This window comes from Lodderomyces elongisporus, chromosome 8 (genome assembly GCF_030384665.1).
Source record: "Lodderomyces elongisporus chromosome 8, complete sequence".
Lineage (NCBI taxonomy): Eukaryota > Fungi > Ascomycota > Pichiomycetes > Serinales > Debaryomycetaceae > Lodderomyces > Lodderomyces elongisporus.
Window position 1 is genome coordinate 532,018 of NC_083680.1, and position 15,884 is coordinate 547,901.

The 15,884-nt window shown below is 36.0% G+C and overlaps 4 protein-coding genes across 4 annotated transcripts; 2 read left to right on the forward strand and 2 right to left on the reverse strand. All coding sequences in view use genetic code 12, as the record gives it.

Moving 5' to 3' along the window:
* Positions 1-437: 437 nt before the first annotated feature.
* On the reverse strand, positions 438-1,697 carry PVL30_005539 (uncharacterized protein; the record flags this gene model as incomplete). Its single annotated transcript, XM_001523946.2, has 2 exons — positions 438-1,326; positions 1,693-1,697. The coding sequence occupies 2 exons, from the start codon at positions 1,695-1,697 to the stop codon at positions 438-440; spliced, it is 894 nt and encodes a 297-aa protein (XP_001523996.2).
* Positions 1,698-6,270: 4,573 nt separating this feature from the next.
* Positions 6,271-7,887, forward strand: WSC2 (Cell wall integrity and stress response component 2; the record flags this gene model as incomplete). Its single annotated transcript, XM_001523947.1, has 1 exon — positions 6,271-7,887. One exon carries the CDS (start codon positions 6,271-6,273, stop codon positions 7,885-7,887), a length of 1,617 nt encoding a protein of 538 aa, XP_001523997.2.
* A 2,753-nt stretch (positions 7,888-10,640) lies between these two features.
* Positions 10,641-11,654, forward strand: RPL23A (60S ribosomal protein L23A; the record flags this gene model as incomplete). The annotated part of the gene is made up of 2 exons (XM_001523948.2): positions 10,641-10,682; positions 11,283-11,654. 2 exons carry the CDS (start codon positions 10,641-10,643, stop codon positions 11,652-11,654), a joined length of 414 nt encoding a protein of 137 aa, XP_001523998.1.
* Positions 11,655-11,891: 237 nt separating this feature from the next.
* SLM2 (phosphatidylinositol 4,5-bisphosphate-binding protein) lies at positions 11,892-14,729 on the reverse strand (the record flags this gene model as incomplete). Its single annotated transcript, XM_001523949.2, has 1 exon — positions 11,892-14,729. One exon carries the CDS (start codon positions 14,727-14,729, stop codon positions 11,892-11,894), a length of 2,838 nt encoding a protein of 945 aa, XP_001523999.2.
* Positions 14,730-15,884: the final 1,155 nt, after the last annotated feature.

Consider the following 15,884-nt stretch of genomic DNA (forward strand, 5'->3'; position numbering starts at 1 on the left):
ATCAATATCTTTTTTTTAAAAGAATAATACACAATTTTTTTTTTTAACTTACGTCGTAAGTACTGCAAATGCTTCTAAAGCTTTTTCAATCTCCTTTGTGATAGTGGTGCAGGTCATAAACTGGCCAAAAACAAAGATTAATACTAAAGAAAACAAGCATCAAGCTTTAAGTATCAAGTAACATATAGTAATATGGTTAATGAGAGTGACTTCCATTTTACACTTTTATTTCTTTTTTGCATTCTGTTCATTACTAAATCCTATCAACTTGCTATTATTTTTTCTTTTCTTTTCTCTTCCTTTCTTTTCTTAACTCTTGGCTACCTGTTCTGGTCTGTTGTTCGTTCATCTCTTCCTTGGTTATCATTTTCATGCATCCATATTTCTTTTCTTTTCTTTTCGTTAATTTCTTCTTGGTTGGCAAATTTATGGGATAATCATCTTATGCGAGGGACAATGGCTATGAAAAACATCATCACTATGAACGCAATAACAACACCAACTACACATTTGATTAAGAACATCAAGCTAATTCTGTTCCCAGTCTTGTTTTCCAAATAATCATTTAGGTTTCGGTCAATTACTTTGAACAAATTGGAGTTTCTCACCATATTTTCATTGGTTTCGTTTAGGATGTTCAAGTCATCGCCGAGGATTTTGGAACTAAGGGTCATTGCACTTGTTTTTAGTGAGGAAGTGAGTTGGGAAAGCTCGTTTAAGATATCTTCTTGGATGGATTCATGGTAAGTGTTTAGTTTTGATGCATCTTCGCCGGCCAAAGTTTCTGATTGCCCCTTGGAGTTGTTGGAGAAAGATGAAGAGGAGAGAAGTCGGTGTCGAAGTTCATTTAAGTTATCGCCCTCGGGAATTATTGATGATCTGTGTGATGATGTTGACAGGTGTTTTTGATGTAGTGTTTTTGAAGATGGTGACATTGAATATTCATCTGAGAAGTGTGGAGCCGGTGGTGTGTTTTGTTGGTTGTATATTTTAATTAGTTCATTTGTGATGTATAGTTTTTCATCTATTTCATTACTTAGTAAGTGTTCAAGCTTGTTCTTGGTCCGTGTGTATGAATTTGAAGAGTTCTTGGTTTGTTGTTTGTGTGTTTTGCTATAATTGTTGTTGTCAAGTGTTGAAAGCAAGTTGATGAGAGAGCATTGTATAAGATCTAGTTTGTATTTAGCCACATATGGCGAAGTTTGCAAGTACTGTGAACTTGGAACAGTCTCATTTTGCACAACTGCTGTTGTGGGTGATGTTGTTGTGGGTGTTGTTGTGGGTGATGTTGTGGGTGATGATGTGGTGGTGGTGGTTGTATTTACACTTTTGGTATTAGATCTAGTTGTGCATTGTTGATGTAGAGTGCGTAGAGTGGGTAAGGACAATTGTTCAATCTCTCTTTGGTAGTTGTCCACTATGTTCTCTATAGACTCTATTGATATTGATGACATTTGGTGTTGTCTGGGTGGATACCAGTCACTCGTTGTGAATTTGCGGAGAGGATATTCAGATATCTCAAAGTTTTGCTTACACGCGTGGGAAAGTGTGGAAAAACAGCAATATAACAATATCAAAGTAGATAAATCTGTAGGAACCACACACACACACGAGAGAATTGGATAGCTAGCTGCAAGGCAAAGTTTTGACTTATGAACCAGCTTGTTCAAATTGATCCAAAGCTCGATTTACATCATAAAGTAGAATAAATAAACAACTGGAAAGAAAGATAAATAAAAGTACAAGATTAATAACAGTATTATATACAAAAAGAAAAAAAAAATGTTAGCCCCACTACTATCAAACAACGATCTACGGTAAATTGTTTTCAAGTATTGAAAATGATTTTATGATCGTGGTTAGCGAAAAGGGCGTTTGTTAAGTATTTGCTCTAAGGATTCTAAGAGACGTGAATTAGGTATGTCATCAACTACATATATATCCACCAAGAAAGGTGTATGTATATGCAGTTTGTAATCTAAAAGTTATAGTACTCTCCTTATATCCTCCTTGACATGAAGAGGAAAGAGAAGAAGAGAAGAAGAAGAAGAAGAAGAAGGGGAAAGAAAAAGAGGTTTGAAAGAATTCAGAAAAATAAATTTATTTTTTTTTATTGGAAATAGTTGAATCTTTTATTGTCTCTTTCTCTCTTCTTCTTCTTTTTTTATATATATATATGTATTTATTCTTGAGCTCTGGTACACGACATACATATTAATGGTGTATTATTAACTTTGCAACCAAAGTGCTGTCTTCAATGTTTTGCGTGTGTTTGTATGAAATACTATATATATATATATATATATATATACACTTTTGACTGCTTTGTCTTTATTTTGTTTTGTTCTTTCCTTTGTTCTAATTAAGTTTGGTTTGGTTTTATAGTTGGACAAGTTGATCATAATCCTTTTACCCAAGGGACTGGTGATAGCCAAATGCTGTAATTTTCTAAACCTTTGCATTTTTAAAGAGTTTATGCGAATTAATTAATTGAATTTGATTTATTTTGCACCAAATGTATACCAAAAAAAAAGACTAATAATTTGGCAACAACAATTTAAAAAAGAAATAGACAAACAAAAGTTATACTACAAAAGTTATACTACAAAAGTGGATCATATGATATGTTTTGGGAAAAGATGATTATAGAAGAGTAGTTGCAACCACAATATAGATTGGAGTGTTGCTTCTCCACATTTTGCCAAATAAAAGAGTAGGATTTGTTGTGGAGGTTCGGAGGGAAGAGAGAGAGAGAGTGTGTGTGTGGGGGGGGGGGAGGAGGAGGAGGAGGAGGAGGATGAGAAAGACAAAGAAAAAAAGAATGGAAAAGTGCTGGAGAGAAGATAAGAAGGAAAGTTTTGGTTATGAAGAACAGATATGTCATAGTCTGGTACCCTTAAACATTTGAATATCAATAGGACGATTATTTTACACGAAGATTGATTATTAAAAGTCTGTGATTTTCCTTTACAAAGTTCTTTACTATGTTTTGTTTTGAATTGAATTGAATTGATTCATTCATTTTCTTCACTTGCATCTTGAAATTACAAGCTTTGTATTTGGTTTTGTTTTTTTCTTTTTGCATATTCTCAATCATTCATAACCACTTGCTATTGCCGAAACTCACTCCAAAAAAAATAAAAAAATAAAAAAATTAAAATAAAAAATAGAATATACAAATACAAATATTAAAATTAAACTAGTGGAATCTGAAATGGAGATGAGAAGCAGCTCTGTCATAAAATGGGATCAGTAATACTTGTGGTGCTAAATTTCTTTTTTTTTTTATTAAATTAAGGTAATGTCTCCATACTTCTACTCTATCAAGTGGCTGCCGTGGGGGGGGGGGTACTAGTGGTAGGAGTATAAGTGTAGGTACTAGTTGCTTTTTCAAACACAGACTGTTGAATCAACTTGGTGTCTCAATCTGAAACGGTGCTTATAATGTGCACCTTTGCTCAGCATTGCATATTCGTGTTTGCGACTGAAAAATTTGCTATGCAAAAAGTGACACACAAATTACCACAAAGAAACCCAAAAAAATAAATTTTAAAAGGGTGTAAGTGAATCAGATGGTAGCTCAGCACAACACCAGCACAGCCTGAATATATATGAAGATGAGAGAAAGCAAAAACAAAGTAACACAAAAAGAGGAAAGCAGAAAAAAAAAAAGAAATTTTTCATTCTCTCTTTTTCAGTTCCCTCCATCCCTGAATCCGGAAGAGTTGTTACCAGAAACGGAGAGCTTTCTTCAACAACAACCACTCAAGGAAAACTTCTCTATATTCATTCCCCTCAATAATAGAATCACAATCTCTCTCTCTCTCTCTACATACACTGGATATGGGTTTTACATATCTACTTACTTCTTATTTCACAATCATCCACCCCTTCTTTTTTTTGTTTTTTCGTTTTTCTTTTCTTTCGTCAGGTCCAATAAGTAGTTGATTTCTCTATACTACCCATAATTGAACTTTAATAACAATAACTATTTTCTTTTTTCTTTTTTGGGGTACCTTGTTTCATGTATCTATTCTTGGGAAAAGAACAAAACAGTATAGAAGACGCCTTGTTTTGTACATGTAAAAAATATGTGACACAGAACCCGTGCCCCTCCACTTTATTGTAAAATTTCACTCACTCACCCTGCCCTCTCCCCCTTCTTGATTGATCTATATTATTTTATTTTTTTTTTTTTCTTTTTTTTCTTCTTCTTCGTTGGCGCACATCAAACATCAAAATAATAAACACTACAAATCGAGACATAAAAACACTTGCTTATGTTTGTGTAACCAAGTTTGATCGAGGTAACTTAAATAACCATCTTGGAGTTTGGTACTGACAAACAAAGAAACAAAGAAGAAGCATCAATACAAGAAAAGGATGGAAGGAGAGCCATGGCAGTAGGAGTATACCATTAATCGTAAATCATTCAATCAAGTGACATTCAAAAAAGCCAATGGATGGCTCGGTCAGTCTTTTAAGTTTCACCTCTGTTCCATTTATTTTTAGTTTTTAAGTAGTAAATGAGGGAAAAAAAAAACAAAATAAGCACTGTGTCTAGCTATATTAAGATTAAACTTACATCAAAGGCGGACAGCAATCCTTGATTTTAAAGTATGAGCCCACCAATTACCAACCACCAAATAAACAAATAAACAAATAAGCAAATAGGCAAATAGGCAAATAGAAAGGAAAAAGTTTAGGGCTCTTTGGAGGTTTATATATACAGAAAGAAGGTGTATGATACAATGGTCTAATATACCTCTTTCTCTCTATCTTTAACTATAAGATAAATCACATGGCCATTTATATATATATAGAGAAATATTTGCAGATGCCGATCTCCTTTTTGGACCTGTGTGTAAGTACAACAACAACAGGAACAGGAACAGGAACAAAGAAAGAAAGAAAGAAAGAAAGGGGGGGGGAAGGAGGAGGAGTGGATAGTATCATGTGGATGCACTTTAGTTAAAGATTAAATTACAGAAAGAAGAGAAAAGAAGAATAAATTTGTACGTGATGATGTTATAAGTTTCGTGTATCTATCACGTTGTTGTTCTATTCCCGTTGCTTTCCTATTGTTGTTGTTGTTATTTTTTTTTTCTTCTTCTGCAGTATTCTTTGAAGAATCGTCTACCAGATAGTCTCTCTTATTATTATTAGCTTGTGGTGGGAAGAAAGAAACCAACAGGGAACTAAACAGAACAATTCAAAACAATACAAATCAAATCAAAACACAGGAAATAAAGAAAAAAAAAAGAAGTAGTAGTAGATGATTATGCAAAACCATGAAAAATTCTGAGAATTAAAAAAACAAAAAAAAATCTATTTTTAATTTTTTTTTATTTTTATTTTATTTTTAATTTTTAATTTATATTTTTTTTTTTCCTTTCATAAATTTCTTTTTTTTTTTATATTTATTTTTTATTTATTTTTGTATTCTTCCTTTCCCTTTCCATTCTGTCCCTGCAAATTTCATCCACCACGATTTCACAACAACAACAACAACAATAACAATAGATTCCAATTTTTTTTTTTTTTTTTTGAAATACCAATTATTCCCAATAACACCACCAACACCCAGAACCACCAGTAGAAGGTATCTGTTAATACTTGTCCTTCTTTTTCTTTTTCCTTTTTCCTTTTTCTTCATTTCTTCCTTTTCTTACATTTCCATCTTTTATCCACTCTTACTCGACACCAAACCAACAACACTACTAGTGGAAATACTAATACTACATTCGTTTACTACTCAACACATCATCATCCGACACACACATACACATTACTACCACTACTAGTACAACAACAACAATCCACCTTTTCAATTCTCGACACTCGTCTGAGACTCAAAGAGAAAGTAGAAGAACATCATCCAAAGTTAAAAATAAACTAAATTAAACTAAACAAAACTAAACAAAACAAAACTAAACAACCGTTCCATTAATCACCACACCCCTCCCCCTTCTTCTTCTTTCCCATTCACCATTCACCATTTACGTAAAAACACAAACTACAACTAAAACAGGTACACTACAAAAAATCAACTCGTAATCCAACATACAGCAATATACATGCCACTATAAACGACCAACTAAATTAATACATCAACTCACAGCACAAGACATACACTAAGATTAAACTAAAGAAAACAGTAAAAGCAATAATAATAATAGCAATAATAATAATAATAATAATAATAATAATAATTTCACAACAACAAGTGCATCAAAACGAAGACAAAGAGCAAAGAAAGTATATAACAAAATGAGTTTAAAGCAATTGGTATTGACACTATCGCCATTACTACTCCTTACTACTCCCACAGCAGCTGATAGTTGGTCGTCACTAGGATGTTTCAAATCCTCAGACGTATCCTCCCTCACTTCAAAAGGCTCATACACTTACCAATCTTCAGGATACTGCGAAGAACAATGCTCAGGCAAGAGAATAGCAGCATTGATCAACGGTAACCAATGCTATTGCGGTGACACCGACCCTACAAACAAAGCCAGTAGCTCCAACTGTGACTCAAAATGCTATGGCTACGGCCTGGAAAACTGTGGTGGAAGCGGATACTACACCGTCTACGTCAATGCCGATGTCGATAACCTGGAGAACAACGAATCTAGTTCTAGTAGTACCAGCTCAAGTAGTACCCGTACTAGCAGCAGCAGCAGCAGTAGTAGTAGTTCAACAAGCACGCAAAGTCCATCGACTAGCACAGTAGTACAAACAACAACTGCATCTCCAACAGAGAACAACGAGACCACAGAATCAGAATCAGAAACACCAACGACAACAGAATCTAGTGCAGCACCAGAAACCACAACATCAGTGCAATCCTCAGTTGAAGCTACCACTATTATCTCAACAGTGATGAATTCCCAAAGTAGCGGCAAACAATCAGTCATTTATCGTACAGTGATTGAAACTCCATCTCTAGCATCGACCTCCAGTACCAGTAGTAGTAGTAGTGCTAGTGCTACAACCACACCTCCATCATCTTCAGGAATTGCTCTAGCAAGCTCAACTTCATCAAGTTCTGGATCAGCTGCAGATGCATCAGCTACACCAACCTCCACTTCACACAAGAAGGGCACTTCAGGAGGTGTCATTGCCGGTGCCGTGGTTGGATCAGTTGCCGGAGTAGCGGCAATCGCATTCCTCATATTTGGGTTCCTTTGGTACAGAAAGAGAAGACACAATGATTACGACTCAGACGATGATGCATTTACATTATCTGGTCCAGAAAAATCAGCTGGTTTCTCTCAACCACAGCCACCACCTTCTTCCTCAGATCCACAGGGCCCCAACCCATTCTTACTAGCTGGAGGATACGCTTTCGACACGTCCCAACAGGAAGACCCAGCACTTTCACGAAATGGCTCACAGCAGCAATCACTTAATCACCACCACAATGATTTTGTTGGTAATAACAACAATAATAACAACAATAACAACAACAACACATCGCCACGAGGGCAAAACGGCATCAGTGCTATAAATGCTACGCCACGATCAAATATACCAGAGCATAGGTACAGTTCAAGTGGAGGAACAAGCGGAAACTCGTATCCTCACGAAGACTATGCCGGTGCAGCATATTATGATACAAATAGCGGACAATACAGCTACCCAAACCGTGCAGGCAGCAACGCAGGTAGCAGTAATGGCATTATCACTGGAAACGGCAATGGAAACTCACATGCATATGGATCACTACTTACCAACGGAGGAGCAGGAACAGGAGCAGGAACAGCAGACGGATTGGGCTTAGGCGCATTGCCACAACCAGAAATTGGAAGGAGAAAATTGAGTAATGGGTCATTACCAGATATGATTGCTAGAGAACCAGGATCATTAAAAGTTGTCAACAACTAGTGCTTTGAACTACTGATTAACAAGACAATTTCTTTTTTGGGGTCTTTTTTTTTGTTGGTAAATCCTGGCGTTTTACTTTAGCATCGATGATTCAAAATATACATATATACAAGGTTTTGGCTGGGCCATTAACTCGATTGGCGAGACGGGATGATTTATTTTGTTTTTATTTTTGTTTTGCCTTTTATTTTTTTCCTACTTTTATTGTCATACATTATTACAAACAGTTTTGTTTCCTTTATATATCATGAGTTTTACGTTAGAAATAGATTACATTCGTTAGTACCCATTGGTAACATGTTGGAGCACAATCTTGTATTCTCTCTAGTTTCTTAGCCCACCTCTTTTGTTCCTTTGCTCTATCATTGATTCCTTATTTTACACTGAGATTCACTCGTTATGCTCCATTATTTCAGTCGCACCCTCGACCTAGATTTACCACCATTACCCTTTTCTTTTGTTTTGTATTATTGTTTATGTTTGTTCCTTGTTCTTTGTTTTTTTTTTTTTTTTTTTTATTCTTTCTTTCTCATGAACCTGTACCTTTCGTTTCAAATGATACATCTCGCGTAGGTCCATTTTTGAAATTTGCTGCCCGCGACACAAACACAAAGTGCTGCTAATTCTCTTTTTTTTTTTTTTTTTTTTTTTTTCTTCCTTTCACAAACCGGAAAAAAGCAAAACAAAGCAAAGCAAAGCGAGAAAAGTGTTAAGGAAAGGAAATACCGGCGAAAACGAGGGATTTAGGAATATTAGTTGTAAACAACAAGGACCTCACAATAGACAGTTTGTACAACTACTTTTGTTTTAGGTCCTAGCCAGATTTCAGCATACCACGACATCGATTGGCAACCATTAAAAATGGCCCATCACATTGATATACTGTCGAAAAGTATGACGTTCTATTTTGGACTGACCTCTTTTGAATTTACAGAATTTACAGAATTTACAGAATTAATATACACTTGAACCAAGGGGGGGGGTTCTAGCTCAATAAAGAGAAACACAGTGGCGTTTTAAGGAAAGAAAGAGATGGGAGGTGTTGGAAGAAATTACAATTTAAGCACAGAATAAAAGTATTGGTTGGGTCTTGCTCTAACTTGTATCTGGATCATTGGCATGATTGAACCACGAGGCTAAACTATGGCTTTTCAATTCTAGAGTGATAAATATTTAATGGATAAAAATCCAATTTTGACCTCTCTTAATTATGAGCAAATTGAAAGAAAAAAACAGCAATTTTATTACAATAGAACCAAGTTTGTAGATTGTGGATCAGCGATGGTAGTGATGGTGATGGTGATGGTGATGTAGTGCGTGTAGTAAGGAACCATAATATTAAATGATTGGCTGCTTACTGCGCCTCCTCTATTTCTGTTTTGTTCTGTTTTGTTCTGTTCTGTTTCGGTTTGTAACGTAACGTAACGTTACGCTAAGTTGTGCTATGTGTGAATGTATGAATAATAGGATATTCAGACTAGAACAAAAAAGTAGGGAAAGAAGATGGAAACTATAGTCCAGACCGAGATCACAATTTTTATTTCGATGGATTCGTCATTTGTTTACATTTTCCATCTCCTGGTGAAAGGTTTGGAGGATCCAGTGCATCCTTTGACGTGACGCGTGCTATATCCATGATGCGCATTAGTCTTGTTTCTCTAAAGTTTCCTTTATCCGTTTATATCAAATAAATATTTATAACCATTTTTTGCGCTTTTTAAGCTAATGGATAAAAATAAAAGTAAACATAGAGAAAACACAACACAACATAAGATAACATAAAAAACACAATAAGTATAATAAGAATACAAAATCAAATGTAATTATAAAATGGAGCAAATATACATCGACTGAGCCTTAAACTATTATCTTCAGAAGAATACTGAAACTAAGCGCAGCAAGGGGAAAAACAGTGAGTTGGGAGGAGGGGGTGTAAGTGACAAAAGCATTTGTTGTGTTTTGCAAGCTGGGTCTAGAACATTGAAAAGAAAAATTATACAACGGACTTGCAAAAAAAAAAAAATGGTATTCAAACAATCACTGACCATGGATATACCTTGAATATCTCAGATGAGTTCCATTAATATTCTTTTGGTTGTATATACGCTTTTATTTATCTTGATTGTCTTGCTTGTTTTAGTTTTCTAATTTTAATTTTCTGTACATTTCGAGTCGAGCGTGTTCGAACAAGTGATCCGATATTCATTTTACAAAGGAAAAGAGGGGATTCGGTAGAATATAAGGAAAAAAACAAAATCAGAGAAATGTGGGATAGGATTCTATAAACAATTGTTGATACTCTATATCTTGATCTCTTCGTTGCCAATGCTCTAACTTTATCACCTTATTATATTGTCTCATCAAGTAGTCGTTGATACAAAGTAATATTTTAACTATAGACCAATTTAGTTTATATTGCAATTCTGATATCAAGAGCATCGACTCTCACGTGACTTAGATAGGGCTACAAGCACTACAGATAAAAACGTCGCATTTACCATTTAATTTTCTTAATGTCACGACTTTGCTTAAACTATTGAAAAAAAAATCCTTCTCTCTTTCAAACCGCACTTGGTAGCATTCAACACTTTCTAGTCTCACTCTTGCAATCACAGAGTTTACTCTCGTTTTCCTCTCTGCGCCCACCCTCAGCACGATGGTGCTGTGCGACATACACAAAATTTTTCAACTACTTATCAAAGACGAAACCATACTCTAATACAGAAGAACCAACCAGAGCCAAATAATCAACAATGTCAGGATCAGGAGCTTCAGGAAACAAATTCCGTATGTCAGTATGTGAGATCCAATAATTCTGAACTATACCAATCGAAGGAGTATAATAGAGTAGATTGAACTAGATAGAGATGAAAGGAAAACAGATTTGAAGCAAGATGAAATGCCCCTTCCCTCAAAAAAAAAACATAAAGGAAAATTGATGAAAATGCCCAACCCAAGAGATGACTAGATCACCAACCAACATTCATAAACTTATCGGAAACTCATATGTTTTTCTTGGAAGATTATTTTTATTCTTCCTTTTCTTTCAATATGGATGTACTGATCGCAAACTTTTTGAATGTGCATTAATTTTTTTTTTAGAGATGAAAGATGGTTGTATACCACTTTTGCAAACAAACCAGTCCTTGGTCCAATCACATTAAAATCAATAATAGTGAAATGCGGCAAGTTACCACATCAGTTGCACGATGTGGGGTTTAAATCCTTTCCCGAAAACAAAATTTATCTACATGTACTTCATCACTGGCTATCATACTCCAATTCCTCAATCTATTACATTATATTTTGCTTTACTTTACTTTATGTTACTTTGTTGTACTTTATTGTACTTTATTCCTTGCTATAAAAATGAAATACTAACAGTTTATCAATAGTTAGCCCTCCCAGTAGGTGCAATCATGAACTGTGCCGACAACTCCGGTGCTAGAAACTTGTACGTCCTTGCCGTTAAAGGTGTTGGTGCAAGATTGAACAGATTGCCAGCTGCTTCAGCCGGTGATATGGTTATGGCTACCGTCAAGAAGGGTAAGCCAGAATTGCGTAAGAAGGTTATGCCAGCTATTGTCATTAGACAATCCAAGCCATGGAGAAGAAGAGACGGTGTTTACTTGTACTTTGAAGACAATGCAGGTGTTATCGTCAATCCAAAGGGTGAAATGAAGGGTTCTGCTATCACTGGACCAGTCGCCAAGGAGTGTGCTGACTTGTGGCCACGTATTGCTTCTAACTCCGGTGTGGTTGTTTAAGAAGTTTATATATCGGTTTAATTCGTATAGCATAATAAGATATAAAGTTTTTTAAAAAATAAAACATATTGATTGGTAATGATACTGTATTTTTAATTTGAACCGTAAACTACTAATTACAAATTTATTGATTTAAACAAGCTGGTTTTATTTTTTAGAGTTGACAAAGGATTAATTACAATGTAGTGTAAAAATTAAAAGAAGAAAAAAGGGAGCAAACAAACACACAAACACTTTTTATTCATCCTTAGTAATGACTATATTGATATCTCCGTTGCCATTGGGTAATCCATGGTCAGCATGCTCAGAATGTTCTGAATGCTGTTGGTGAGGAGCAGCAATATTTGAACTCTTTAAAGTTGACACTTCATCGGCCGATAATTGCCTTGCCGCGTTTAAGGGAGCACGTATATTGTCATGATCTCCATTACCATTCGAATGCTCTTGATTGTTGACTACAACATGGTTTACATTACCTTCTGCTTCGCCATTCTCAGCCTTGCCATTAACAGTCCCATCTGGTGACATTGGGTATGGCACATCAGATTTTTGCTGTTGGAATAGCTGCTGAGATTGAGGTTGAGGTTGAGGTTGTTGCTGTTGCTGTTGCTGCTGTTGTTGGCCTGGCTGTTGATAGTTTTGGAAAAATGCAGAACCAAATGGTTGCATCATGGGAGAAGTACTCAATGCTACATTAGCTTGCTGAGGTGAGCTTGGAAAGAATTGTGGTTGAGGTGTACCAACTTGCTGTTGTTGTTGTTGCTGTTGTTGCTGTGATTGCTGTCCATATGGATGTTGCGTCAGATGTTGCATTGATTGGGTTCTAGAAATAGATTGACTTGGAACCGAAGGTGTTATGGTATAGTACTGATGTTGCACGGGATCATAAAATTGTTGGGGTTGCGAACTAGGTGGAATGTAATATGGCATACCATTTGGTGCTGAGATTGAATTCAGCGGCTGATGTTGTGAAAACTGTTCAGCATGAGATTCAGGACGAAGATTGCTACTATTGTTAAAACTATCAACCGGAATCAAATGGTAAGGCTGGTAGTGGACAGGCAGCTGGCTGCGCGCTTGACGATATTGTTGCTCTTGTTCTTGCAAACTTTGCTGTGGCTGCAATTGCTGTTGCAGTGACTGTGGCTGTGGCTGTGGTTGTTGTAACTGTGTTTGCGGTTGCTGCTGCTGCTGCTGCTGTTGACTCAATTCCAGTTGATGATGGTCATTTTCTTCAGGAACGTATCCGGTATGACTCAATTGACTCTTGTTGCGTTTCACATCGGCATAAGTGTCAACTGGAGTAATTAAAGTTCCATCACTATTGACCATGTTTGCTAATCTTGGCGATTGTTTTTGCGAAAACGTTGATGATAACCTTCTTGCATTGGCTATCGAGGTCCCCTGAGAGATTGGCCTTGTTACTGAAGTATTTTTAGTCCCGCTTCTATGTAAACGTGCAGCTGAGTTATTGGAATCAATTGTTCTTAACGAACGTGTTGGGGAACGAATCGAAGAGTTGCCTGACAAGGTTTGTGCCAACGCCGCTGAGTTGACATCCTCACGAGATCTATTGGGTAGAATCCTTGCCCTCGCCGAAGGGGTAGGTAAACTAGTTAATTTTTTAATATCATCGAACCAATCAATCATATTCTGGTATGTGTTTGTTCTAAACACCCATTTATGAGTCTTGTGCATTAATGCATTCGCCAGTTTCGAGGTAAGAATAAACTTGTAAACACCATCAACTTTACCATCATTTTTGGAATGATCACTAACTGCACATGAGTCCAAGGGCAAAGACATCACAGGATGTGGATCTTTCTTACGATCATTGGATTTGAACTCATGAATAAATGAACATGTAAGAACATACCACGCACTTGAATAATTTTTGAGAAACTTTGATCTCCTCTCAAGAAATCCTTCACGTACCGCAGCGTTTAAATTCGAGTCAATGTTCTTGATGATGAGATCGTGAAAGTGTCTCTTTGGAATGTCCAAATCAATAAAGGTGCCATTTTTTACCGATGAAGTAGTTTGGTTACCCACAGCACTAACACTAAGATTGTTTGAGGGTAAATTTCTTTCAATGAATGCATTCCATTCAAAGTTATATTCCTTGGCAAGGAACCCTTCAGTTAAATTGGGAAACAAATAATTATTGAACGTTGAGTTTTCATCCTTTAGTAAGTTAACAAACATGGAGATATAATTTTGTATCTCGGCAACAACAATACCTTCCAATTGTTTACCTGCATTTTGAAGATTCGAATATGCATCGTAAAGATAATTCTCCTCTTGCAATTGTTTTTTAACTTGTCTATCTAATCTAATTTTGACTAGATAAGGGTCGTATTTGCCATGTTCTCCTTCATTATGGAATTTATGATCAGGGTCTAGTTTACTAGCCATATCAATTGCTTGGTTATACTGTCCAATGAGCAGTTTTGTCTCGCTCAACTCTCTAGCCAAATTGTTTTTGAAATCATTTTGCAAGTTTTTGATCTCCTTGATCTTGAGTAGCAAGTCTTTTCTTAACTCTTCCAATTTGGGAATTATGACTGCATTGATATCTTTCAACGTCTTTTGGGCAAAGGTAACGTTTTGTTGATGGTACTTGAACAAGACATTTGGAACGTCTTGAACGGAACCATTACCTACAGGGAGGAAAAATTTCGATATAAGATCAACTTCTTGAGACATTCCACCACTACCTCCAATGTTTTGGATATTGCCATTGTTACTATTACCATTACTGCTGTTGTTGCCATGATGATGAAGAATACCGGCACCAATATTTGGCGAGCCAGGATTGTTGTTGCTGCTATTGTTGTTAGAAGGTAACAGTAGAAGTTGTCTTGCAGTGACACCAAGTGCTTGTTGAAGCCTTGCTTGTTGCTTTATGCTTTCTTCTTGTGCCGTAGCATACTCTTTGAAATAGTTGAGCAATTCCTTGATTATAGCCCTCCATGCTGAGAACCTATTGGCCATAACCTCGGTGGGGTAGTCTTGAACATTGACAAAGTTATAAGGTAGTGAAACCGTGAGCGGATTATGTGCATCATACGGCATTGTAAAAGATGTATTTATTGTTGTTGTTGTTGTTGTTGTTGTTGTTGTTGTTGTTGTTGTTGTTGTTGTTGGTGGTGGTGGTGGTGGTGTTGATAAATAAATGTTTTTAGTGTAAACAAGAGTGATGTGGCTGGAGATTGAGAAATTCCTCAAATGTTAACTGTAACGAATGTTTGTGTTTCAATAAGGAAAGCAACCTTTTTGTGAGAAAATTCAAAAATTAAAAAACCCAAAAATTAAGAAGTCCAAAAATCCAAAGATTTATTTTATTTCCAATTGACTCACTTGGACTGAATGTATTTGGTTGAAAAAGAGGACAAGGACGAGTACGAGGACGAGAGGGTGGAGTTGGCTAAATAAATTTATCCAATATTGAAAGAGTTTCTGATGCTTTTATTTGTCTGTTATCGATAATATAAGTAATAGTCATGTGGTACGATAAAAGTATGGTGTTGGTTATTCTATAATTAATTGCTGTGAAGTATGTTTTTTTTTTTTGTTAATTTGGTAGTGCCAAGTGAAAATGGCGGAGGTGAGTAAGAGTAGAGAAGAAAAGAGAGAGGGGGGGGGGGGGTATTAGAGTCAGTGATTTTCCATTTGTATTCCTTAACCAAAGCCACTATCAAAAGGAAGGATAAATAGTAGATTCATCAACCACAAGATATGATGACACCAGCTGTACAGTTTCATAACCCTAGCACGAGCGTGTCCTACACTTGTATTTATTTAATCTCGTTTCATTTCATAACATTTCATAGCATTTCAGGTAATCCTATTTCTGTTTTTTGTATTTTGTTCGTTACAGTATTTACTGAGTAGCAGTAATAATGGTATCAGTAGACGATGAAGAGAAAGAGAGAATATGTGTGTGTGTGTGTGTGTGTGATTAATAAACAAAGACGACAACTTTTGTATTCATAGATAAAATTTCGTAGATTTGATTCGAAATTTCTATTGACGATGTGTAAGTTTCTACAATCACTATAAAGGCTGATCCTTTAAAGTACTGTCAACCGACCAAATGGCTCAAGTATTCTATTGTTGTTTCTTTTTAAATATCCAGCCATCAATATACTATGCAAACTGCACAGGGCGCCGCTATCACACTACCACTACCGCCACAATTACTACTACCGCAACTATTAGCTGCACCTA